This window comes from Astyanax mexicanus, chromosome 5 (assembly GCF_023375975.1).
Source record: "Astyanax mexicanus isolate ESR-SI-001 chromosome 5, AstMex3_surface, whole genome shotgun sequence".
Lineage (NCBI taxonomy): Eukaryota > Metazoa > Chordata > Actinopteri > Characiformes > Acestrorhamphidae > Astyanax > Astyanax mexicanus.
Genome location: NC_064412.1, coordinates 16643476 through 16668144, shown reverse-complemented (window position 1 = coordinate 16668144; position 24669 = coordinate 16643476). Strand labels below are relative to the sequence as shown.

At 36.7% G+C, this 24669-nt stretch overlaps 1 protein-coding gene across 2 annotated transcripts in view; it reads left to right on the top strand.

Moving 5' to 3' along the window:
• Window positions 1-23161, top strand: part of slc4a8 (solute carrier family 4 member 8) — a 32748-nt gene extending 9587 nt beyond the window's left edge. Inside the window, exons 2-24 of one of the 2 annotated variants that reach the window (XM_049479239.1) lie at window positions 1609-1690; window positions 1798-1950; window positions 3404-3539; window positions 5312-5472; window positions 8528-8713; window positions 8802-8890; window positions 10055-10212; window positions 10955-11042; window positions 11166-11312; window positions 12145-12245; window positions 12620-12794; window positions 12893-13026; window positions 13887-14132; window positions 14507-14612; window positions 14891-15052; window positions 15325-15438; window positions 16349-16510; window positions 16625-16876; window positions 17047-17115; window positions 17728-17901; window positions 18124-18255; window positions 18383-18492; window positions 19571-23161. In XM_049479239.1, coding sequence (XP_049335196.1) covers window positions 1609-1690; window positions 1798-1950; window positions 3404-3539; window positions 5312-5472; window positions 8528-8713; window positions 8802-8890; window positions 10055-10212; window positions 10955-11042; window positions 11166-11312; window positions 12145-12245; window positions 12620-12794; window positions 12893-13026; window positions 13887-14132; window positions 14507-14612; window positions 14891-15052; window positions 15325-15438; window positions 16349-16510; window positions 16625-16876; window positions 17047-17115; window positions 17728-17901; window positions 18124-18255; window positions 18383-18492; window positions 19571-19595 — 3162 coding nt within the window. In that variant the 3' untranslated portion in view covers window positions 19596-23161. Of the gene's footprint in view, window positions 1-1608; window positions 1691-1797; window positions 1951-3403; window positions 3540-5311; window positions 5473-8527; window positions 8714-8801; window positions 8891-10054; window positions 10213-10954; window positions 11043-11165; window positions 11313-12144; window positions 12246-12619; window positions 12795-12892; window positions 13027-13886; window positions 14133-14506; window positions 14613-14890; window positions 15053-15324; window positions 15439-16348; window positions 16511-16624; window positions 16877-17046; window positions 17116-17727; window positions 17902-18123; window positions 18256-18382; window positions 18493-18866; window positions 19512-19570 lie in introns of those variants that run through there. The other variant, XM_049479240.1, reaches the window with a different exon arrangement.
• The last annotated feature ends 1508 nt before the right edge of the window (window positions 23162-24669 follow it).

Here is a 24669-nt window from a genome sequence, read left to right as displayed (position 1 = left end):
GACACCACGTGAATACAGCATTAGAACCAATGTCCCAGTAAATCTCTTTTACTACCCACAATACTGATGGGCTTGAAAAGTTTATTTTTGAGTGTTGTACCTGAGATGAGATGTTAAAAACAGAGATGATGTGTCCTTTCTGTGTGGAAAGCTTCTAACATTCAGCTACAATTAATGCAGAGTGTGTTCCCTCAATACATCCTGCATCTCTATGCACAATCAATATTTCAGCAAGCTCACAGCAGTTGGACAAACTGAAATGGAAGCGTATTGGCATAGTTCCAGAGGGTAAGAAACGTCTAGAAAAATCTGAGTTTTTTCTAGAGGTAGTTTTGCTTTAGAAAATAGAGAATAAATAAAGTCAAGGAGATGTGAACTAACTAGTTAAATAGGTAAGTTAAATATAGTAAAGTATTTAGTACAATATTAGCCTGTTTGCTATTTTCCATTATAGTATTACCATTATACCATTATGTACAAAGTACAATTCAATCAAGTGAACATATATTTTGTTATTAGTAATAGCATAGAATTGTGTTATTGTGCAATACTTGTCATAATAAGTCAGAAATGTACAGAATGCAAATAGTCAGCATATAGTCAGAACTGATGACATTATGGCTGTGTAGAAATACACAAATAAATGCAACAGTAATGTTAATAAATTGAAAGATATATATGTTCTGATGTCCAATTTAAAACATTTTTGAGACTTGAGAAAAGTCCTGACTGGCCAGAATGGAAAGTTAGAATACTTCTGAGTAACTTCATGTAGAATGGTTTCTTAACGGTGCGCTGGATTAAAACTAGCATTGTAGGAATTGTGCAGCTAGTTTTGTTAAAAAAAAGACAAATCATGTAAACAAATTTAGACTAAGAACAAAAGAAAAATGTTTGTTGCTCCCAATCTAGAAGTGCCCAGAGTTGTTTTTTACATTTGTCATTACTATGAATCTTCCCTCAGTAGGCTGGGAAATGGAGACTGTAGACGTGATTTTATATATATTTGCTCTGACAGAGTCTGTCCCCCCTCTCTTGTTAATAACTTCTTCAAAGAGTCAAACACTTAACAGACACACACATACAGATTTAAACTGTGACAAGGCTGTGCAGTGAGCTCTATTCCCTGCAGATGTTTTTTAAAGGGGCTGTAACCACAGAGATAAGAGTCCCTGCCTCATGCTGTCATTGCCCAGAGCTCCACCGAAGCAATCGACTGAGAAATCGCAATAGCTGTTTGTTTTTCAAGATTATTTGAAAGTGGACATAACAACAAAAAATACATAAGCATTATCTCATCTTCTTGTATTTCTGGTTCATCTATACTTGTTGATTTCTATATTAATATCAATGTTTATAATTTTCTTATTATTTTCTTTTGGCATCTTATACAGAATTCACATTAATTAAATCTGTTACCTATAGGTAAAATGAAATGTTTGAGGCGGAAAGGGTGCATTTCTGATTGCATACTATTTTTTTCTAAGACTCTAAATCACAATTGACGTCTGGTGAAAACTGTAGCATGAATACAAAAAACTAAATTTCCCCAAATGGTTCTTGTATATATATAATATCCTTATAAATATATGTTTGTGTGTCCCCCAGAGGCCAGATGAAGAAGTGGTAGTGGACCAGGGAGGCACGAGCTCAGTCTTAAACATCCACTATGAGAAAGAAGAGCTGGAGGGTGAGTGATTGGACAGGCTGTTCTAAAATGCTTGTACTATCTTTATGATTTTATTTGGAAGACATCATGCTTTATTATTCTATTGAATTTCCCTGCTCTGTCCTTAGGTCACAGGACGCTGTATGTTGGGGTGCGAATGCCTATGGGCAGGCCGTCCCATCGCCACAGGAGCTCCAAACATCGCAAGAGAGAGAGAGTAAGAGCAGGGAGTCTAGCACCAGAAGGAGAGAATACAGATGACACAACTACCACCTCACATGGTAAGAACACAGATATGTGCAAAAACAAACAGAGAGGGAAAAGGTCAGTACAAAGGAGGGAAATACTAAAACCCATCACTGTTATAGCTTTTATAATATTTAAAGTGGTGAATAATGAAGAATATTACTCTAATGTACAGTATTGTGCAAATGTTTTAGGCACTCAGTAAAGAATAAGTGTCTCATATGAAGTAAGTGTTTATTAGCTCAGTAAAACACTAGCATTACAATACAACAATTTTACAGAAAGCAGTGCTTTTACAGTCTCCTAATCTCTCCTCATCTGAGTTTAATAGAGTTATATCTAGTTCTCATCATATCAACACCTGGTTTGGTATATTGGTAAATCAGGTGAGCTGCTGACGGAACTGAATATATACACATGCTTGCTGAGGAGCATCCAGGAGAAATCTGGAACTACACTTTGTTTTTAGCTTGGCTCAAAGGATATAACATACTTAGTTAAAAATGAAAATTCCTTGTTGTGTTTTACTGTATGTGTGTTTATTTGCATCTGTTTAAATCATATGTGGTGCTTTTTTCAGGTAAAAACACTCATATTGCTGAGATAAATGGATTAGTGTAATTTGCTTTGGTGCCTAAAACCTTTGCACAGTACTGTATATTTAAGGAATTAAGAGATATCTAAATATCTAGTGAGAATGTGTAATTGTGCTGAGCATTTGAAAAAGTTCTTTTAAAACGTGCATTGTGGTGTGGTCCTTTCAGACCAGAAGAATCTATTGATTTTAGCAATGAATATGTTATGCTCACATTCAGCTCACCAGCTCTCTTTAGTGCTAATTGGGTGTTACTTTGGATTAAAAATGCACAAATGAGCGGATAAAGCCTGAGACTGGCATTCTGTTATCTCCATGTTCGTAGTAGCTGTTGTATCAGCACCACTAGCAGCGCTACAGTTGCTTAGGTAAAATCCCTTTGAAAAACAAACCTGACGGCCTGTTTTTAGAATAGATATACTGTATTTGGCTTTGCAGGAATGGTATCAGAAACACATGGATGAAACTGTTATATTAATTGTACCACTATTACATTATTATGTTATTAATTTAAGAGAATAAACCTTAAGGAATGCTGCTTTACTCTAGTGGTGTTCGTTACATTATGTATTAATAGATCTGGAGTGCATATTGAACGAACATCACAGGAGGCGTAAGAATTGGTGCAGAACTCACAGTATGAAAGAAAATAATGAGCCTCAGTTCTATAAACTGAGCATATATGTTGTTTTGTTTTGTACACTGAGCTGCTCAATACAGACATGTGACCAAAACAATACGCAAATCCCATCAGGTGCTTTCTTTCTGCTTGTTTATTTATGTAACCTGAATGATGTTTCATCATCATATTTCCGAGATATTGATCTCAGCACTGCTCTGTTTCTGAGTCTGTCTGCTCTGTATCTCTCTCTTTCTCTCTCACACACACACAGACACACCATCCCAGAGGGTGCAGTTTATTCTGGGCACAGAGGAGGATGAGGAGCATGTGGCTCATGACCTTTTCACCGAGCTGGATGAGATCTGTGTTAAAGATGGCAAAGATGCAGAGTGGAAGGAAACTGCCAGGTGTGTGCATTTTATGTATTATTTTAGGAATCTTGTTGTTATTTTTCAGATCAACATCCTTTAACACCCCTGAAATTTTACTATTTCCAAAAAGAAGCATCTGTCACTCTCTTTAAGAAACTTCTAAAGACAGAGCTCTTCAATGAGCACTTGTTCTCCTAACACCTCTAACAGACTAACTACTTCTTACCTCATTTCCTGCTACCCATTCCTTTCGCCTCTATCCCACTATTTTCTTTTGACCTCCTTTAGGCACTAAAAATGTTTTTTTACCTTGGAATTCTACACTTTCTATTGTTTAATGTACATCATTATTGTAAGCCGCTTCGGACAAAAGCGTCTGCCAAATGTAATGTAATGTAATGCAACATAGCATGTTTTGCACAGATTGTTCCTTGGTAAACACACTACTGGCATGATAGCATAGAGACAACATCAGATAAAAGTCAAAAACTGCAGAAGTTAAACAAGTACAACACTCAGTTTTACTTGTTATTATTAAGCAAAGTAAAGTAACTGATTTCACTGTTTGCCTGTAGGGAAACAAGATGTCTCATAAACCTGCTTGTGATGATCTTCACTCTAAAGCCTGCTATATTTAGTCCAGCGTGTGTGAGCTGTAGCAGCCACACTGTCGTATTGCTCATGTCGTACAGAAATGAAATGTGTGAGACAAACAAGCTCAGACTAAAATCCTTGGGGGAAAAAATCAAACGACAGCCACTGTTTCTCACTTGTTGAGTCAGATGATACATTTGCTTCTAGACAGATAGAAACAGAACATTCAGTTTTATCACATTTCCACACATCTTCCATAATACTCTAAAAAAGTACATAAACCACGCATTTGAGGTAAAGTAGAGATACTATGGTACAATATTATTCTAGTGAAAAAAGTAGAAGTCCTCCCTTTAGTCCTTCAATTGAGTAAAAGGACAAAATAGTGATGTAACTGATAAAATGTTACTAAATGGGATTAATCTGGAAACATTAATGCTTTTTGTTTACGCAAATTAATTACACTGCCAAGTTTATAGAGCCTGGTGACATATTTTCAGTCTCTTTGTCTCACTCTCTCTCGCGCTCTCTAATATGATTAATTACAGACTATTTTTGTACTATAAGGTGCACCTGATTATATCTATCAATGAACGTCTATGTTCTGTTTTTTTTTTGTTATACCCAAGGCTCTCTCTCCTGAAAACTGTTTATTTGCACTTAGTGCAGTTAGCAGCTACAGTTCGATATACAGTACTCTGAACGGCAAAAGAGCTAGCACTTAGCGGGTAATGCTAATACTACTCCAGTCTCGGTGCAGGAGTAACTGAACTCCTGTAAAATGCTGCATTTCAGCAGAGTGACTTTACTGCTCCTTAGGACCTGACTGTTAAAATATACATAAGGCACACCAGATTATAAGGCACACTGACGATTTTTGGGAAAATTAAAGGAGTTTAAGTGTGCCTTTTAATGTGAAAAATACGGTATGAAATAATAGAATTATTTTTAAGATATATTGTTGTAATTTATTTGTTTAATATTTGATTGAACTGATTGATACCTCTAGTACAAAAGTATTTGCCTTCCAATATATTTTAGTATCAAAGTAAATGTACCAAAATTTATTATGGCTTTAGTCTCCTCTTATCATTTTTGTAAAAAAATATAAAGTATCTCAGTAAAGTACAGGCTAAATGTGTGGTTATAAATGATAAATTACCATTTATAATAAAGCATAACTCAGTGTCTTTGTACATGTGTGTATATTTCAGATGGTTGAAGTTTGAGGAGGATGTGGAGGATGGAGGAGAGAGGTGGAGTAAACCCTATGTAGCTACTCTCTCACTGCACAGTCTATTCGAGCTGCGCAGCTGCCTCATAAACGGGACTGTCCTGCTGGACATGAGAGCTGACAGCATTGAGGAGATTGCAGGTGAGTATTTCTGCTTTACTGTAATGAGGCTAATAGAGTAATCAAGTAATGGAAGCTTATGGCCACCGGTGAAGATCAGCAGGAGTGACTTTAGTAGCCTCTGTGGTAAATCTCGGTCAATTAAACCCTTAGCTTTTCTAGGGTATACATTCAAAGAAACATCTACTAAGTTTTTTCCTTACATATAATAACCATATAAACCATATAAACAGGTGAAAACCATTAAATCATAGATGCTTCTTTCAGTCAACTTGGTTCTAAATTTATTATTGGTTAATAAATAGTTAGATTAGCCAGCAGACTCTGCTCAGTGGTTCTTAGTAAGACACAAATATTATGATAGGATGGCCAATGGTCAGATCCCACTTATAAAAAAACAGTTCTTTTTCTGATTGATTTAAGGGATGGCTAATAAAGTGACTATTATTGAACAATGAATATAATTGTTCTTTACCTGACAGCTATTACATGCACCCAAAGCATGGTTTAAATCAAGTACACTTTTTTCCTCAAAGTTCTGTTCACTAATTTGGGGGTGGAGTTTCTAAAGGATTAGTGCAAAATCAACAGTCTGTTCACACCCCTTTATGTGCCTTTGTACTTGCTTTGTGCACTGTTGTGGTTTGTAATATGTCACTTCCTGTATTTATGCTTCATTGTTTTTAGTACTTTTAGAACTTTTAGTATTTTGTTTTCTTGTTTTAGTGTTGCATTGTATTGTGTAGTTTTGCTTTGCTTGCATCAGCAACTGTTTTTTGACAGGCTTTGTGGAATTGAACAACAGTACAATATGCTATTTTTTGCATCCTAGCAATAAGACTGCCTCATTACCCATAATGCTCTAACCCTAAACTGATTATCAAAGTAAATTGACAGCCCCATCAGATAATCTTAGATAAAAGTCAGACACTGTTGCTTTAGTAACTAGGAGCTTCCAGATCTCTGCAGCTGTGTTAGCTTTAGATATTTGTTCCAGTTCAAAACTAAATAACTAATATTTAGACAATGTTTGAGCTAACAGGAAAACTGTTTACATTTTTTATCTTTTCAATATTTTTTGTTAATCTATGCAACATTGAGTGGCAATTTAACCATAAATAAAAATATGGCATTTAAAAAAGGTCATATCTTTATTTGAAACTCTGAACCACAACATTGTTAATGTAATATGTAACTTTGGTGGAATGGCTGTCATCCTGCATAACTATAACCAATGTGCACGTCATGTTTGTGCAATAATTAAAATATAGTTGCATATATTTCAGGTTCACTTTGAAGAAAAAACAGAGCTCAAAAAACAACAATACAACCATTAGAAACATTGCTCAAATCTTGGGATTACCAAAATCAACAGTGTTTATTATCATTCCTCTAGAGGTGGGGCGATCTATCAGCGCAAGTCATATTTATGTAATACCCCTTCATATTTTTAGGAGTGAGGAGTGTGAATTACATTTTCCAACTTTTATGGGGAGCTCAGGAGCAAGAAATACTCATTCTTTATCATTTTGCTTTAAAGGATCCTGCAGAATGGTAAAAAAGAGTAAAAGCAGTTGTGAAGAGGGAGCAGTGCTGGCAGTCTCATTCTGATTAATGCTAATCAGCTGATAGAGACAGGTGTGTGTGGGCCTTGTGCATGGATGGAATATCAACAACTTCACTTTAAACACACCCTCCTACACGACTGATAAACACACACCGAACACACACACACACAGGCATCAGACTATTAGACTCATCATCTTCCAGAAGGAGAGTGAGAGCAAGTCAGGTAAAAGCAGAAATAGAAAAAATTATGAAAGACAAAACATCTACAAAAATACTACAAGATACAAGAGAGAGAGAAGAAGAGAGAGGCTGATTATGTTCCAGAGGAGGCAGGAAACAAGAAAGGGAGGGCAGATTTGCTGCCTCAGCTCCCAAGAGATTGCAGGAAGAGAGGAGTAAGGGAGTGAGAGATAAAAAAAAGGATTGTGAGGAAAGGACTGTGCTATAAGCTGCAGTGGCCACAGCTTAAGGCAGAATCTATTATTTGCTCTCTGTAATACATTTCAGATTATAATTGAATTGTAGAATTGACATTAACTGTTTAACTGCCAGGAAAACACTGTAACAGGAAACAGCACTTAGTAAGTGCCTTAAACTCCAGAATTGTTATGTTATTTATCCTTAAACATATTAAGCCTTCTTTATCACACCCACAGTGCTTCTCTGTTCTACACCTCACAGATATGCAGGCCTTAATGAAGTCTAACTATAAAGTGACAGTGGCTGTGCTCAGTGTGTACTAATTTTCCTTACTGTTATGGTATTTTTATGTTTATTGGCTAAAGCCAATAAAAATGTGCTTGTTGATTACCTCAAGCTTAGTACCTCTGTAGGAACAAAATGATCGTAAGACTGAAGACTGAACCTTAAATTAAACCAAAAACTAGATCAGTCTTGAGATTTAGTAAGATGAAAACGTCCACAGGAAGTGAGTATTTAGCTTTGCATCAATGACTCTCTGTGTCCTTGTTTTTATCTGATTAGCTAAATCACTTTTAACGCCTTGAACATACGCAAAATTGAATTCTGCTTCAAGGGACTCTCAAATACAAGTGCAAGTTCCATAAAATGGAAGCAACATAGAGAAATTAAACATCAAGCTAACTGAGCAACTCAAACCATTTAAGTAACTTGTACCATAGAAAAAATGCTGTGTCTTTTGTTTATTTTATTTTTTTCTGTCATTTCTGTCACATTTTTATATAATTATTAGTTAATAAGAGTTTCATGTGTAATACAGTTGGGCATTGATGATTCAGTAGCAACTCTAGCTGCTACAATAGTGCTAACATTATATGATGGAATGGAATTTTAGAATAACATTTGAAAAAAAAAATGCTGAAATTACTTTTTAAGGTCGGTTTTCATTGGCTGCTGAATTATGACCTTCTGAATTTCACTGTTGTAAGCTTTAAGACAGGAACCCAGATTTTGTGCTGTCCACAAAACTGTTTGATGGGTAATCTGTGATTTATGTGTGTGTGTGTGTCTGTGTGTGTTTGTGTAGATATGGTGCTGGACCACCAGGAAGCAGCTCATGAGTTGGACGACAGTGTGAGAGTGAAGGTTCGAGAGGCTCTGTTAAAGAGGCATCATCACCAAAGTGATAAAAAGAGGTCTAATCTGCTCCCCATGGTCAAATCCCTCACAGAATCTGGCAGGAAACAGAGTGAACCGCAAATGGACAAGAGCGGTAAGGCTTACACCACATGTTTACAAAAGCACTGTTTACACATAGATTCTGCTTTGGTGGATTACAGTGAATAAACTGTCTCTTACAGGGCCTGCTACGTCTCCACAGCCTCCTCCTGTAAGCGCTGATGTGAAAAACGGGACAGGGCAGGATAATGGTCAAGTGGACCTCAGTAAGGTATGAGAGTGTGTGTGAATGTAGAGGGTGGCTGTGTGTCAGAGTAAAAGAGAGAGATAGAAACTGGCCAATATGCAAAGTATTCTGCCCATATAGAGTCTTCATTATCTCAAGTCTCTGTGGGCTTGCTTGCTGATTGGCCAAGTCCAGGTTGCTATGAGCTACAGTGGGTAAGGTTTAGGACGATGAGCGTGACTTAAATCCTCTCCAAGGTAACTGAAACAGACATGCAAAACAAAGAAAATTGAGCCGTCACAATGGATCCCTCTCTCTCAATAAACACTACACTATATTCTTTTCAATATAACTGAAAATACAAACATAAAAACCCAAACAGACACAGACTGGTAGAGAAAATGCTAAAAGAAGCATGGATAGAGGAAGATAGATGAACCCAGTGAACTGGATGCACTGCATACACAAACACTATTGATTACCATTATTATGTGTAGGCCACATACACATTTAAGCAGGCCAGTCCCATGCAAACACACTCAAATACACTGCACACATCCAAACACACTGCCCCCTGGCCAAAAGGTCATAGTAGTGCAGTTTGTTTGTGTAATGTTATGTTGGTAGGCTGCAGGATGGGAAATGAGCCTGTGTTTGTTGAAGGGAGCCAGACCTGTGTCCTGGGAGCAGCACTCAGGACGACACAGAGACAATCGCATTAAATAGCTGCACATCTGTCACTGATTAACTCACTAATTAACTGCAGACCGTGTGGTTGGGCTAAAAGGACAATAATAATGATGTACAGTATGTTCTATATAATACAATCGTGATTACAAAATGGGATCCCTTGTTGTACAGTTTAAGTTGCAATAGTTGAAGTAGTGAACCTTGACATCTAATTTAATATATTTTTCATCCAAATATGCAGAAGTACAGTAGCAGAATTCCAGCCATTTGCTTTTCTGTTTTCTTTGATTTCTCAGGTCATTAATTAAGGGAGCACAATGTAATCCTTTTCAGTCCATATATTTTGAGCCTGTGCCATCCTTTGTCTTAGAGCTCGTTGGCATGTCTCTGTGACTTTCACTTCTCCCTATCTTCTGCCTGTGTACTTTGTTTTGTGCGATTTCTGTTTTCACCTGACTGTCAGATTGTGCACCTTTAAAGATTTATCATAATCCTTCACATGCTCTGCTGTCTTCTCAGGTGGATACACACTTCATGAAGAAAATCCCAACTGGAGCAGAAGCTTCCAATGTACTGGTGGGAGAACTGGACTTCCTGGAAAGACCTATTGTGGCGTTTGTCCGCCTGTCTCCAGCTGTATTGCTGACCGGACTAACTGAAGTACCTATACCAACCAGGTATACGGGTACTGTACTGTGCTTTTTGCAGGAATGTTTGGGTGTCTAAATATATGTAAAATACAGCTCTGGAAAAAAAAATAAGAATCCACTTCAATTTAAGAATAGGTTTCTCTGATTTTGGTATTTATAGGTATATATTTGAGTAAAATGAACATTGTTGTTTTATTCTATAAACTACTGACAACATTGCTCCCAAATTCCATTCCAAATTCCAGAGCATTTATTTGCAGAAAAATGCTGGCTAAAAAAAAGGAAAAAGTGGCTAAAATTACTATAAAATGCAGAGCTCTCAGACCTCAAATAATGCAAAAAAACCAAGTTCATATTCATAAAGGTTTAAGCGTTCAGAAATCAATATTTGGTGGAATAACCCTGGTTTTTAATAAAAGTTCTCATGCATCTTGGCATGTTTTCCTCCACCAGTCTTACACACTGCTTTTGGATAACGTCTTGAGAATATATTTAAGCAGTTCAACTTGGTTTAATGGCTTCATCCAACTTCCTCTTGATTATATTCCAAAGGTTTTCAGTTTGGTACAATCAAAGAAACTCTTTTTTTAAGTGTTTCCAGAGCTGTATATATAAATATATATAATTCACTGTTGAGTGAATAGATATTAAGCAGAGTTATACAAATATGTATATTTGTTTTTTTTATGTCTTTTCTTTTTCTATTTTCAATATAACATTGATACTTTAAATTCAGGGCTAAGAAATGAAAATGATACATTTTTTTCAGGTTTATGTTCATTCTGCTTGGGCCAGATGGAAAAGCTCAGCAGTATCATGAGATCGGCCGCTCCATGGCTACTATTATGACTGATGAGGTACAGTGAAGACTGACAGTGCAAGAATTGAGTATATCAGCTATGGTGTAAGTGTTTTTCAATAATTAATCACTCACTCAATCTCATCTTCTCTCTTTCTTTCTCCCTCTCTCTCTTGGTTAGATATTTCATGATGTAGCGTATAAGGCAAAGAACAGGAGTGACCTACTGGCTGGTATTGATGAGTTTCTGGATCAAGTGACAGTTTTACCCCCTGGAGAGTGGGACCCCTCGATACGCATTGAGCCACCCAAGACTGTACCTTCACAGGTACGGACGCACATGTGCACACACAACCACACACACAAACACACTTTCTCAGTTGTCAAATATTGATTAATTGCATTGCTAATCTAAGAAAAGAATTTAAGTATTTGAGGCTAATGAGAAGATTCAGCCCTGTAATTCATTTAGATTGTCTGGAACCTTAAAAGGCTTTTCAAGTCTAATCTTTTTATCAGGTTAATCACCTTTTCTGTATTTTTCTTTTTATTTCTATTTCTTCATAACTTAATCACTTTTATTCAGTTATGCATCCACTTGAAACTCCCCCCCACATGGCTTTTATGTCTAGTATAAAATGAGTCGGCATATACATTCACTATTTTAATGGACACTTTTAATTCCTCCAGTCTATAACTGTGTTTGAGAGAGAAACACTGATTTAAATGTTGATCACATTAGACCTAGGTTAAAAATGCAAATGCACACACACACAGCTTGCCTAGACCCTGTTGATAAGTAGTGCCAATGGAATAGGACTCTCTGGAGCAAACAGAGCTGTGTAGTGCTATGTGTGGGCTTGAGAAGTCTAAAGCCTCCTGACACTGAGCTGCGATTCACTGGAATGATTTCGCCTCGCCCAGTCGTTCTGTATGGAATGAAGCGTGGTGATGATCATCAAACATCTTGACTTCCCCAATGCTCTTGTTATTGACTGCAATCAAATCCTCACTGCAATTCTCCAAAATGTAGTAGAAAGCCACACCTGAACAGAAGAGACTGTTAAAAGATACCCTTGATATGTATATTCATGTTGTAACAAGGTTAACATACATTTAACCTGCCTATAATAATTAACCTGTGATTATTATTGGTGCAGGAGAAGAGGAAGATGCCTGGAGTGCCAAATGGTACAGTTGTTCCAGTAGAGGAGGAACCACACGGGGAACACCATGGACCAGAACTTCAAAGAACTGGGAGGTGTGTGCACATATTACTAAACACACCAACGTGTTTGTCATAAGATAATATTTATAAGTCTCTTTTAACTGTTTTAGTTAAGTTTATGTTTTTATTTTACTGTTTTATTTAGTTTTAATATTTTAAATACTTATGCTTATTTCTTTTTATTTAACTGCTCTAAAATTAGTTGTGCCCTTATCCTTTTATGTTAGTTACTGCAGGGTTGTTTATTTACATTTTTATTTCTTTTCTTTAATCCCTTTTAGTTGTAAACGCTCGACTGCACTGGAAATGATTACCCTCAGTGTATTTTAAGTGAAAATAAGTTTGATTAATTGATTACATTAAATATACACATAAAATGCTCTCTCTCTCACTGTTTCTATCTGTAGGTTGTTTGGAGGTTTGATTCTGGATGTGAAGCGGAAAGCTCCGTTTTATCTGAGTGATTTTAAAGATGGAATAAATTTGCAGTGCGTGGCGTCTTTCCTTTTCCTCTACTGTGCGTGCATGTCTCCTGTCATCACATTTGGAGGACTCTTAGGAGAAGCTACAGAGGGACGCATTGTAAGGAAACACAGACGCCTCATATTTAAAATAATTATACTGGAACAGATTCGTGCTCTATTTAAAAGGATGATTTTCTTTCTCTCTTCCTCTGCTAGAGTGCTATTGAGTCTTTGTTTGGCGCCTCAATGACTGGTGTGGCGTACTCACTTTTTGCTGGACAGCCGCTCACTATTTTGGGCAGTACTGGACCGGTTCTAGTATTTGAGAAAATCCTTTTCAAGTTTTGCAAGTAAGTAGGACAGAAAATCCAAAATACTCATTTTAGACCAGCATAATACCTATCAAACATTTCAGAATAATCGGAAGAAATTAGAATAAAATCTGAAAAAAGTGTTAGAAGTACACATTTTAAATGATTCTGTTATCAAAAAAAAATCAAAACTCTCATATTTAATTCTACACAGCAGGTGACATTTCAACACTGCAGTAACCACTGCAAAAGCAGAACAAGCTCAGTGTCAGTTTCCTGGACAGAAACTAAGCCTATTTTTTACAATATTTTCAGCTTAATGGATAATATCAGGAAATAGACCCAAAGCATACTTTTATATAAAATACATATATATTGTATATAGCTCTGGAAAAAAAGAGACCCTTTCAATTTCTGAATCAGTTTTTCAGATTTTGCTATTTATAGGTATATACTTGAGTAAAATGAATATTGTTGTTTTATTCTTTAAACTACGGACAACTTTTCTCCCAAATACCAAATAAAAATATTGTTATCTAGAGCATTTTTTTGCAGAAAATGAGAAATGGCTGAAATAACAAAAAAAGATGCAGAGCTTTCAGACCAAGTTCATATTCATAAAGTTTTAAAATATCAGAAATCAATATTTGGTAAAATAATCCTGTTCCACCAGTCTTACACACTGCTTTTGGCTAACTTAATGCCACTTCTGGTGCAAAAATTCAAGCAGTTCAGTTTGGTTCGATGGCTTGTGATCATTCATTTTCTTCTTGATTATATTGCAGAGGTTTTCCATTTGGTAAAATCAAAGAAACTCATAATTTTTAGGTGTATATCGTGAGTGTGCAGTTTCTTTTCATTTAAATCGGACATGTCTGTCTCTTTTTCTGTCTCTGTAGAGACTACGACCTGTCTTACCTGTCTCTACGCGCCTGTATCGGTCTTTGGACAGCCTTCCTGTGTTTCCTTCTAGTTGCTACAGACGCCAGTTCACTAGTCTGTTACATCACTCGCTTTACTGAGGAGGCCTTTGCTTCCCTCATCTGCCTCATCTTCATCTATGAGGCCTTGGAAAAACTTGTGCACCTGGGAGAACTCTACCCCATCAACAAACACAGTGACCTGGACAAACTCACTCTCACATAGTGAGTGCGTGCACCTACACACACCTTACATCTTGCCATATCTCAACAAGCAGAGAATTGATTGAAACACAGAAACAACACTCATTGGTTCAGTAGAAAACACAGCGTCTAGCTTCTTGGACTTACTTTGCTGGATGTTTGATGGATGGTAAATGTTGTTTTAATGACAGTAATTTAATTCAGTTTTTTAGTTTATTATGGAGTGATAAGTCTAATGATGCTGTTGCAGATTTTAAAGTTCATATAAATTTGATAAAACTCTAGACTAGGCTTTATGGGACCCAAAATTTAACCCTGTTGCATTTGTAAAAATACACTCATACACAAACAGTCCCTGTTGATAACACTGATTTCTGTTCTCTTCCTGACCTTAGCTGTAAGTGTGCAGAGCCTGACAACCCTAGTAATAAGACCCTGATGATGTGGAGTGAGAGAAACATCACAGCTTCAGGAGTGTCCTGGAGTAACCTCACTGTGAAGGTAACACCACAGTTTATGCTCATACCTAATATCTATTCATATAGTAAAGATGGATTTTTGTTCTCTTATGCAACACAGTCTATTACTGACCAAAGTCATGTTGAAACAGGAGGCCACTGTAGTAATGAAATGCTAACTGCACTGCAGTGGCATCTTGCTGCTCTTGAATACAGAGCACGATTAGAGCTGCCTCAGCACCTCTACTGCCAATACACTCAGCCAATACATTTGTGTGTGTGTGTGTGTGTGTGTTTGTGTGTTTGTGTGTGTGTGTACAGGAGTGCTTAGATCTCCATGGGCACTTTGTTGGGACGGCCTGTGGGCACCATGGTCCCTACACACCTGATGTTCTCTTCTGGTCAGCTATCTTGTTCTTTTCGACATTCTTCCTGTCCACCTTCCTTAAACAGTTCAAGACCAGCAGATATTTTCCAACAAAGGTATGTCTGATAATATATTTATTTACTTGCTCTTGGGTGCTTTAGCATCAATAAGGACAAAATTCTAATTTTCACACTGTTTATTTATCTTGTGTTAAACTATAAAATTTACATTTGTATTTTTCAGCCTTTTGTCATATAGGCTTTGCTGAGATAATGAGCAGTAGTGATAACAGTTAATGAATGTTATGTTGTAAAGCTGTATGCAAACAGCTGTATAAAAAAGAATACTCAGTCTAAATAGCCTCTGTCATCTCTGGGTTTATGTGAAGGTGCGGTCCATGATCAGTGATTTCGCCGTCTTCCTCACTATCGTTTTTATGGTCCTGATTGACTACGCCATCGGAGTTCCATCCCAAAAACTACAAGTGCCCAGCAAGTTTAAGGTAAAATCTGCACACACCCATTCCAAGCACAGTCCTAATACAGATATCAGGGTTCGTTTGGGTCTTGAAAAACCTGTAAAGTAATAGAATGTATACATGCTTAAAAATAACTAAATAAAAAAAAAATAGTCTAATGAGCTCTTTGTTGTATTGATTAAGGATGGGGTGAAGGTAGGTCAGAACAAGTGCACTACATTTCATGTAATATTTGCTATCTTTCAAAAATTAAAGATAGCTCCAGAGCTGTATTTGTTGCTTATTAATTTAAAGTCACTGGTGTCTTACAGTTTACATTAAATTTCATGATATTCATTACTGGAATACTTCATTTTTGGTCCTGGAGCTCTGAGTGGTCCAGCAGGCTAAGCACTGCCACAATGATCAGGAGATTGCCGGTTCGAATCCTGTTTATGCAGCTTGCCATCAACTTCCAGAGCCCTGAGAGAGCACAATTGGCCTTGCTCTTTCTGGGTGGGTAGATGGCGCTCTCTCCCCACATCACTCTTGAGGGTGATGTCTACTCGGCAATGCTGCATCGGCAGCAGTTCAAAAAGAGGCGGTGGCTGACTTCACATGTATCGGAGGAGGCATGTGCTAGTCTTCACCCTCCTGGTGTTGGGGCATTACTAGTGATAGGGGGAGTCCTAATGAGTGGGTTGATAAGAGGCCATGTAAATTGGGGAGAATGTAAGAAAAATGAAATAAAATAAAAAATAATGATAATATTTGATCCTAGATTTTGTTAGATATTTTGATACTTGAGAAGTCACAGAAAGTCCTTAAATTTGAAAGTGGTTAAAGTTTATGAATCCTAAGATATATATATATATATATATATATATATATATATATATATATATATATATATATGTATTTATATTGTTGTGTTTTGGATCTGTTTTTTTGGTAGCCTACACGTGACGACCGAGGATGGCTGATTAACCCAATTGGACGGAACCCATGGTGGACAGTGCTAGCAGCATCCGTTCCAGCTCTGCTCTGTACCATACTCATCTTCATGGACCAGCAGATCACTGCCGTCATCATCAACCGCAAAGAGCACAAACTGCTGGTAAGTGTATAAAAACCTGTAATGCCTTTGTTAGACTATGGTCTATAGATATTAATAGATCTTTATACATTTTTCATCAGAACCGTAAATCAACACGTTTCTTCTTCTCTGCAGAAAGGCTGTGGCTACCACTTAGACCTGCTGATGGTGGGGGTGATGCTGGCTGTGTGTTCTATAATGGGCTTGCCCTGGTTTGTGGCAGCGACTGTGCTGTCCATCTCACACGTGAACAGCCTAAAGTTGGAGTCAGAGAGCGCCGCCCCCGGAGAGCAGCCTCGCTTCCTGGGTATCAGAGAGCAAAGACTGACTGGCCTGGTCATCTTTCTGCTTATGGGCTGCTCTGTGTTTATGACCGGTGCTTTACAGGTATACACTTGGGTTTAACTGTTGGTTTGAGCAAAGTGTGCCAAGCCCTTAGCAGCAGTTGAATATAAGAATGGTTTTGTAAGCTGTTGTTATAAGGTAAAAATACTACATAGTGTTGCTTTATGCCCCACAACTGAATAATGCTTCGTTTGCCTCCTGTGTTTCCACAGTTCATCCCAATGCCAGTGTTGTATGGAGTCTTCCTTTATATGGGTGCCTCCTCTTTGAAAGGCATTCAGGTACTGTTACAGGCTACACTTTCACACTCTTAAAAACTATCACTGACACACTGACGGATGTGTCTAACAATTACTGACCTCCTTATAAGCCACTGTTTCCCAAGGTGTGTGGCACACCTCCCACGAGGGTTGCAGAGGCATGACAGCTTAAGTCTACAACAAAGTCTGGGACAAAGTTCTGGGACAAAACACAGGCAGTGCTTTCATAACAGTATTATTGTAGGTCTGAAAACAGGCGACACATTACACCATTACACATTAGTGCTTAGTGAATAACAAGGCATTAAAGCAGGGAAGACATTCTCATTGCAGCCAGTAAAGCAGAGCTTGTATTAAACCTTTAAATTGGAAAAATCACACATTCTGATGAAGAATGAAGTGACATATGTTTGTATCAAAAAGTAATTGTAGCTGAAAATTCAGAAACAAAGGTCAAATAAATGTTTTTACAGTATTTTAACAGAGATAAACTTGTCCCATTTTGTATGATTTTGTTCAGGGGGGGCAGTGGGAATAAAATATTTTCTTCCTTGAACGGTGGGGCATGACAAAAACAAAAAAAAAACCTGTTATAAGCTAACATTCACTCACCCATCTCTTGCTCTCTCACAGTTCTTTGACCGTCTAAAGTTGTTTGGAATGCCTGCAAAGCACCAGCCGGATTTTATCTACCTTCGTCATGTTCCTCTGAGGAAGGTCCACCTGTTCACCCTCACTCAGCTTACCTGCCTCGTCTTGCTGTGGGTCATTAAGACCTCCCCTGCTGCTATCGTATTCCCAATGATGGTAGGCCGAGACTTAATTGCATTTGTTTACACTGACTCTACCCACAGTGTTTTAAATCCCTAAACAGTCAAAGTAAAAACTCCCATTCCTCACTGTTTTAACTACAGAATGTGTGCAGTTATATTGTTGTAGTTACAGAGTACTAAATAAGAGTTATTTTAAAAAGTCAGGAGTGATTAGTAGTGTGTGTTTGAGTGCTCATTGTGAAATGTGTGATGACAGGTGCTGGCATTAGTGTTTATTCGTAAGCTGCTGGATTTCTGTTTTACCAAACGGGAGCTCAGTTACCTCGACGACATCATGCCCGAGAGCAAAAAGAAGAAGCTAGATGATGCCTCCAAAACAGTAGAAGAGGTACTTTTATCAGTCACAGCAAATTATTTAAACAGCACTATTATTAAACAAAACTCCCTTCATCTGAATTGTGTGTCTAATAGAGTGAGTTAAAATGTGTGTACATGTGTTGTGTGTCTGTGTGTAGCAAGAGTCACAGGAGATGTTAGTTGATGATTCTGACCGAGGAGAAGATTCAGTACAGATCCCTATGGAGATTAGCAAAACACTCCATTCGCCAAAAACACCAGACCCTAGGTAACTTTCTCTCTCACTTTTACACACCTGTAAGCACAATTACAACACAAACAAGAAATGTACCAATGTCCTGAGCTTCCCTACACTGCAGAACATGCACTGTAAAATGTATAGTAATTTACTGGCAGCAATTGACTGGAACAAACTGTGATTGACAAGTAACGTAGTGCAAAATCCCAAATCCCAGTAACTAATAGCAATAGAAGAGTAAATTACTGTAAACATCCGGGTAACTGTCAACAATAGAATCAGCAATACTAACTTCTTTCCTTTTGTGTCATTTTGTGTCTTCTCTCCTCTTGTATTTTTCTCGACCCTTCTCCTCTTTCATGTGTTCCTACTTTCTTCTCCTCTTTCCCTTCATGTTCTCCCAGGACTGACCCGTCTGATATTAACATCTCTGATGAAATGTCTAAAACTACCGTATGGAAATCTCTTAGTTCCAACCAAAAGGACACAAATCGTACAGGGAACAAAAAGGCAAGGACACAAACACACATGCGCGCACACACACACACACACACACACTGTCTTCTCACTTGATATGAGATATGTCGTATATGTCATTCCTGTTTGTTCCCTTTCCTAATTGTCCTTATTGTGTCTGCTGGCATTTGCTAAGTGCCTAAAGAAGTAGAGAAGAAGAAGGAAAAAGGGGAGGGAACTCAGGGAAAATTGGGCTGGAGTTCTGAACTGCGTGCTTGAAGAAGCGTGCAGTTATATCCCCCCTTTTTATTTAATAAGAAGTGGAAGAGTAGATGAAGGGGGTTGTTGGGGAGGAGGTGGGTTGCGAACTTTTCTTCACGAGACGTAGTTAGTTAGGGCTGGTATTTATAGGGCGGTTGATTGATACGGGGGGGAGTTAGAATGTAGACGGTCGTGGTCCTTTTCCCAATCTTTTGTTATTACATAACATAATTTATCGTGACTGTTACAGTAATGGTGCTGACTTTTCTTAGTATATACATTTACAACCACTTTTATACAACCAAATTGCATATTAATATTTGGCACTTTGATTTATAACTGAACTGAACTGAATTTTCGTTTGCCCGTGTGTGATTCTTTTTCCTCACAGGATTGCCAGTGAAATGGAACCTTAGGAATTCCTCAGCCATTGGAAACCACACGCAAAAACAGATACAGCCAAACATGTTTTTTCCTTCATACTCTTTTAAACATTGATTCAGACAAACATTCACACACACACAAACTCACACACACTAAATGTACCATAATTAAGTAAAGGAGTAGAAGAGTATACTTCTCTAAACCAAACCAGGTTTTTTTAATATGTGTTACATTGAGCAAACACTGTCTATGACGTTGCAGTACTGTGCCATATATGTGTATATTATTTTATTTCCTGGTGACATTATTTATGAATTCTTGTAAAACAATATAATGGAAAATGCTGTAGACATTTTAAACTTAAATTAATATTTGACATACTACTGTATATGTGTTGTGGTGCATTGTCAGACGAATATGAATAATCTCAGTAATAAGAGTAGTGTGTTTTCAGAATGTGCTTTAGCCGGCTGAATGGTTAGAGTAATAATTTTAAATTCATAACATTTATGTGCCTGAAGATCCTAATTGTTCCAGTGAGAAATAGATTTACTGGGTAAATATTGGAGGCTCAGAACCAGAATGTATCGTATTGTAATAAATTAGTCACTGATAAATATACTCAGTGCACTTAAGAATGAGCAGTCCTGAACCCCCGGTTTTGTGTGATTGTTTTATGTTAGTCAGTGCTGAAAATGAGCAATAAAAGGCAACCAGGGATGACAGTGGGTAAGAAGAGGCTGGGTGATTGTCAAATAGCAATTTTTTTTGGAACCATCTGTAAAATGTTCTCATCGTTCGTAAGCACACCCCTCTGTAATAAGCACTGTAGAAGTGAATTAAACAGATATATGTTAAATACAAGAAAAAGAAAGGCTCCTCAGGGTATAGAGATGGAACCTTCATGTAAAGCCACGCTCTGCAATTTTAAAAGCCATTTTATGATGTGTACAGTACAATCCTGTACACATGAAATGCAGTTTATTTCAGATAACGCTAAATCATTAAGCTAAAAACAACAATCTTATCCCATTTTCAGTATATACAAGATATTGACATAATTGTTTACAAACAGAAACAGTGTATTTTAAGCCTTTTCAGGTTACTGACTATTATTTCTTGCATCTGTTCTGTGTGAGAATTTCTTCAGCTTTAAATAAGCAAATTAAGTGGCAGGGTCACTTGTTTTGCTAGATTTTTAAGCACCTCTCTCCATCTTTATTACAGACCAACCATTGTTTTTTTATGTGTATAATATGTTTTATTTTAACCATAATAAAAAGAAATATTTATTTGTAGTTGCACTTTGTGTAGATAAACAACAGATATGATTTTCTATTTTACGAGAATTATTTCAGAGAGTAAAAGTGTGTATTTATTTTAGTAAAATTTCTTTTTGTATGTAATTGTAATAACAGCTCAGTGAATGCATTTACCTGCATGGGTAACACAAATGTATATTTCTCACAGGAAACTGGCTTTAGCTTCCATACAAATGTCCATTAGGCCATACTTAACCATAACAACAGTTTCAGTGCAGATAGGGATATTTATAAGGAATGTCTACAAATGCATTAGAATGTCATCAATACTGCATCAGTGTTGTAAATGTTCAGATCATGGATGTGCTGTATACTGGATTCTGATTGTCACTGACACTGTGATGCTCACTACATTTAAAAAAAAACTTTTGAAAAAGTTTTTTTTGAGGGGGAGGATGGGTCAGTTTTCTCATGCTGCCATTATTCAATAAATGCATGTCACTGAGAAACTGAATGTCATTTTAATGAAATGACTTAACAGATTTACTTGATAAGCATTTGAGCAGTACAGCCTTAGTTGAGCAATTAACATCTTTCTCAGAGTCACTTGGCAGCATTTATATCAAGACTGCTTTACTTCTTATTCTGACAGTCTGTGTTTCCCTGGTCTATGGGAACTTGTCTAGACCATTCAATTCTACACTTAACCAATTAGTCTCTTTGGCCATAAAACTACCATAAGATACCTCATGCCCTGCTGCTAACTGTATCTTTATACATTTGTGGGGTTTTTTTAACTATTAATGAAATTAAGTTCAAATTAATTAAAATATAGTATATGGAAATGACTAGTCCAGTCCGTTATCAGTACTAATATAAATACTATGGCATGACAAGGTTTAAGCACCCCTGGTCAAGTAGTTAAGTGAGTAGAAAATAAACTTATCTTTTTTAGACATAAAGTTAAAGAATATACTTTCTTTTTAAACATTTTAAAATTCTAGCATTATTTTGTTTTGAGCACTTTCAGAGTAAAAGGGGAAAGGGAGGATAAAGTGAAAGGGAAAGGTTCGGTCTTTCTTAGAGTTCTGAACTCACAAAAGACTTTTACCAAAGTCTTAGACCTTAATTAGCTTGCTATAGCTATGGCTTGTTGGCAGTAGTCAAGATAATGTCTGGAAGATCTATTAAAATCATATAATTGGTAGCAGGAGTGGTGGTACTCTCTTCTACTGTGCATAAACACCTTTACAAATATGGCCTTCATAAAATTACAAAATTCATTAGAAAGGTAAAAGGTAACATTAAAAAGAGCCTGATGTATTTTGAAAGCCAGTAATGTGAGCTTAAGTGTAAGATTTATTCATATTTCACTCATTTTACTTTTCATAATAATATTTTGCTATTTTGATCAGGGGTGCTGAAACGTTTGAATGTGAATAATCTTCTTAACACAGTTGTGTGGAAACAGAATGTTAATTACATGAATAACCTGCCAATAAACTGTTCTGATAATTGAAGGATATTTTAGGTACGTGTCAGTTGAAAATGTTATGTAGGCCAAAGCTAATAAAAAGTACTGTAACTCTATTTGAATTGAATATTACATTTATTTATGTAATTTAGTGCATACAGTATATGTGTGCTGTTCCGACTGTGCATTGCACTGTTGTTTCCACTGTAAATTAAATCTGTTCTTTGATTCTCATCATGCTGAACACAACTAACACTTCTGAGGTATGCTGTTATCCACATCTGTTGGATATTTATTAGATTTAATTAGATTTATTAGATATGATGAGAGGATGAGTATATTGCTTACATAACAAGAGTGTTTCCAACTTAATCTCAAACCTTCCACTGGGCCAAATTAATATCTAAATCAGTAAATCTGTCTGAGACCTATGTTTTTTTCTATGCTTACCTCCCCTACCTCCTTTTATCTCAGATGAACATTAAAACCAGCAGTACTTGTGTGTGTTTGAGTGTTTGGCCCTTTTCATTCTCAGACAGCAGAGAAAAACTGATATACTGGACCCTACTGTGTTTACCCCAACATCCATTCATCCATTACTATAATTGCATGGGCAGAGCCAGCAGAGAGAAAATGAACGAGTGCATAGCAAGAACATACTACTTTTGTGCTGCTGTGGTATAGAACCACTGAGATTGTTTTGTCAAATAAACTGTATAATTAATGATTGAAACTAGTTTGACTTAAAAAATAACAGTTATAATGTTTGCAGTTATAAAATGTAGTTATAAAATGTTTTTTTTTAATGTCCAGTTTCCCTGATTTTGAATTATAAGCAAAATAAAATATATTGAACATATTCTCTTCTGTCTGGTGGTGAGATAATAATGAAAAGGTGATGAGGTAAAAATGAAAATGACGTGTGTACATTGCTTTGATTGCTCATGCGGTTGCCCAAAATAGAATCAATTTGTGTACTGCTAATCTGTGCATGCTAATGACTCTATCGGTCAAAATGTTTATCTGTATTTCCAGTTTCAGTCATCAGAAAGCAGTTTTAGGTTTAGGTTTCGCTGAGATGAAGCTTAATTGCACTCAGATCCGTCACTGAAGAGGCTTTTAATGTGAAATGTGTCAAATACACGAAAACATTAATGTAAGCTAATGTAGCTGCTAATGTAGTTACAGGCAACAATCTGGGTGCCTCTGGTCAAATGATATCTTGTTGGATTTCTAAGTGAACATACAGTAAGGACACATTGCTCCACTGAGAAAAAAAAACTCACATTTTGTTTAAAGCCACTTTAATTATTTGAATGATATTAATGCTATGCTGATTTGAATTAATGAGAAAAGTGTCTCTATGGTTGCTACTCCAGGCTTGCTATGCTGCTAACAGCACCATGTAACTTTGGTGAAACCTGGCAGAACCAGGTTCACAAGAACTGTATAACACTGCGTACACTGTTTTATGAACACAGTCATATTATGGTATAATCTTGTAATATTATTATCCTGCTCCTTTTACATGCTTCTTTCACTTTCTGCAGCAGTAATGTGTCTCTCAGCTTACCCAAAAATGCATGTGTAAAACATGACCATTACATTTCCAGAGTGTAGACTGAGCCCAGGGTTAGAAAATGATACAGCAGTCTGAATTTTCTAATGTGGGAGATGTGAAAACTGATTACATTTCTTAGTAAAATATGGATCTCATGGTATGGCTTTTTTTTTATTCATTTTTAATAAGTTTTTTCTTTTTTTGTTCTGAAAGATCCAAAATTGCTACTTGCTTATACCCTGGAAATGTGGAATTAAATGGTATATATTCTGAAACTATATTCTCAACTGAAAATGAAGGAGTTTGTAGGAGTGCAATAGAAATCTGAAACTGAAATTTATGGTACATTTAAATGTCTGGAATTTAATTTGTAAATTGTAAAAGCTTCAGTTTTACAGATTATGTTACTAAATAACACTCAAGGTTTCAGCACACAAAGATAATAGAAAACAGAAGAAACCCACATTTCTGATTTCCAGATGATTCTAACTCCATAATCAAAAAAACAGAAAGAGGAGGCTGGGGGGGGTCTGAGCTTCTGACACTGAACTTTAGACCAGACTGCAGATTACTCTAGCGGATCATGAGCACTTCACACCATTTTTTCCTGGGGAAAAAAAAACAGTTTTATGTGCTCTTTCATTTGATACACTAGAGGGCACCAGGCTTCTCTGAATAGAGTAGAGTAAGGAAGAATATTGTAAAACACTTCAGCATGTTACTTTTGATAAAAAAAAAAACACACACACACACACAACACCACTCTGTATGATGTTTGTTGGTAATCAGTTTGAGTGTATGTAATTTAA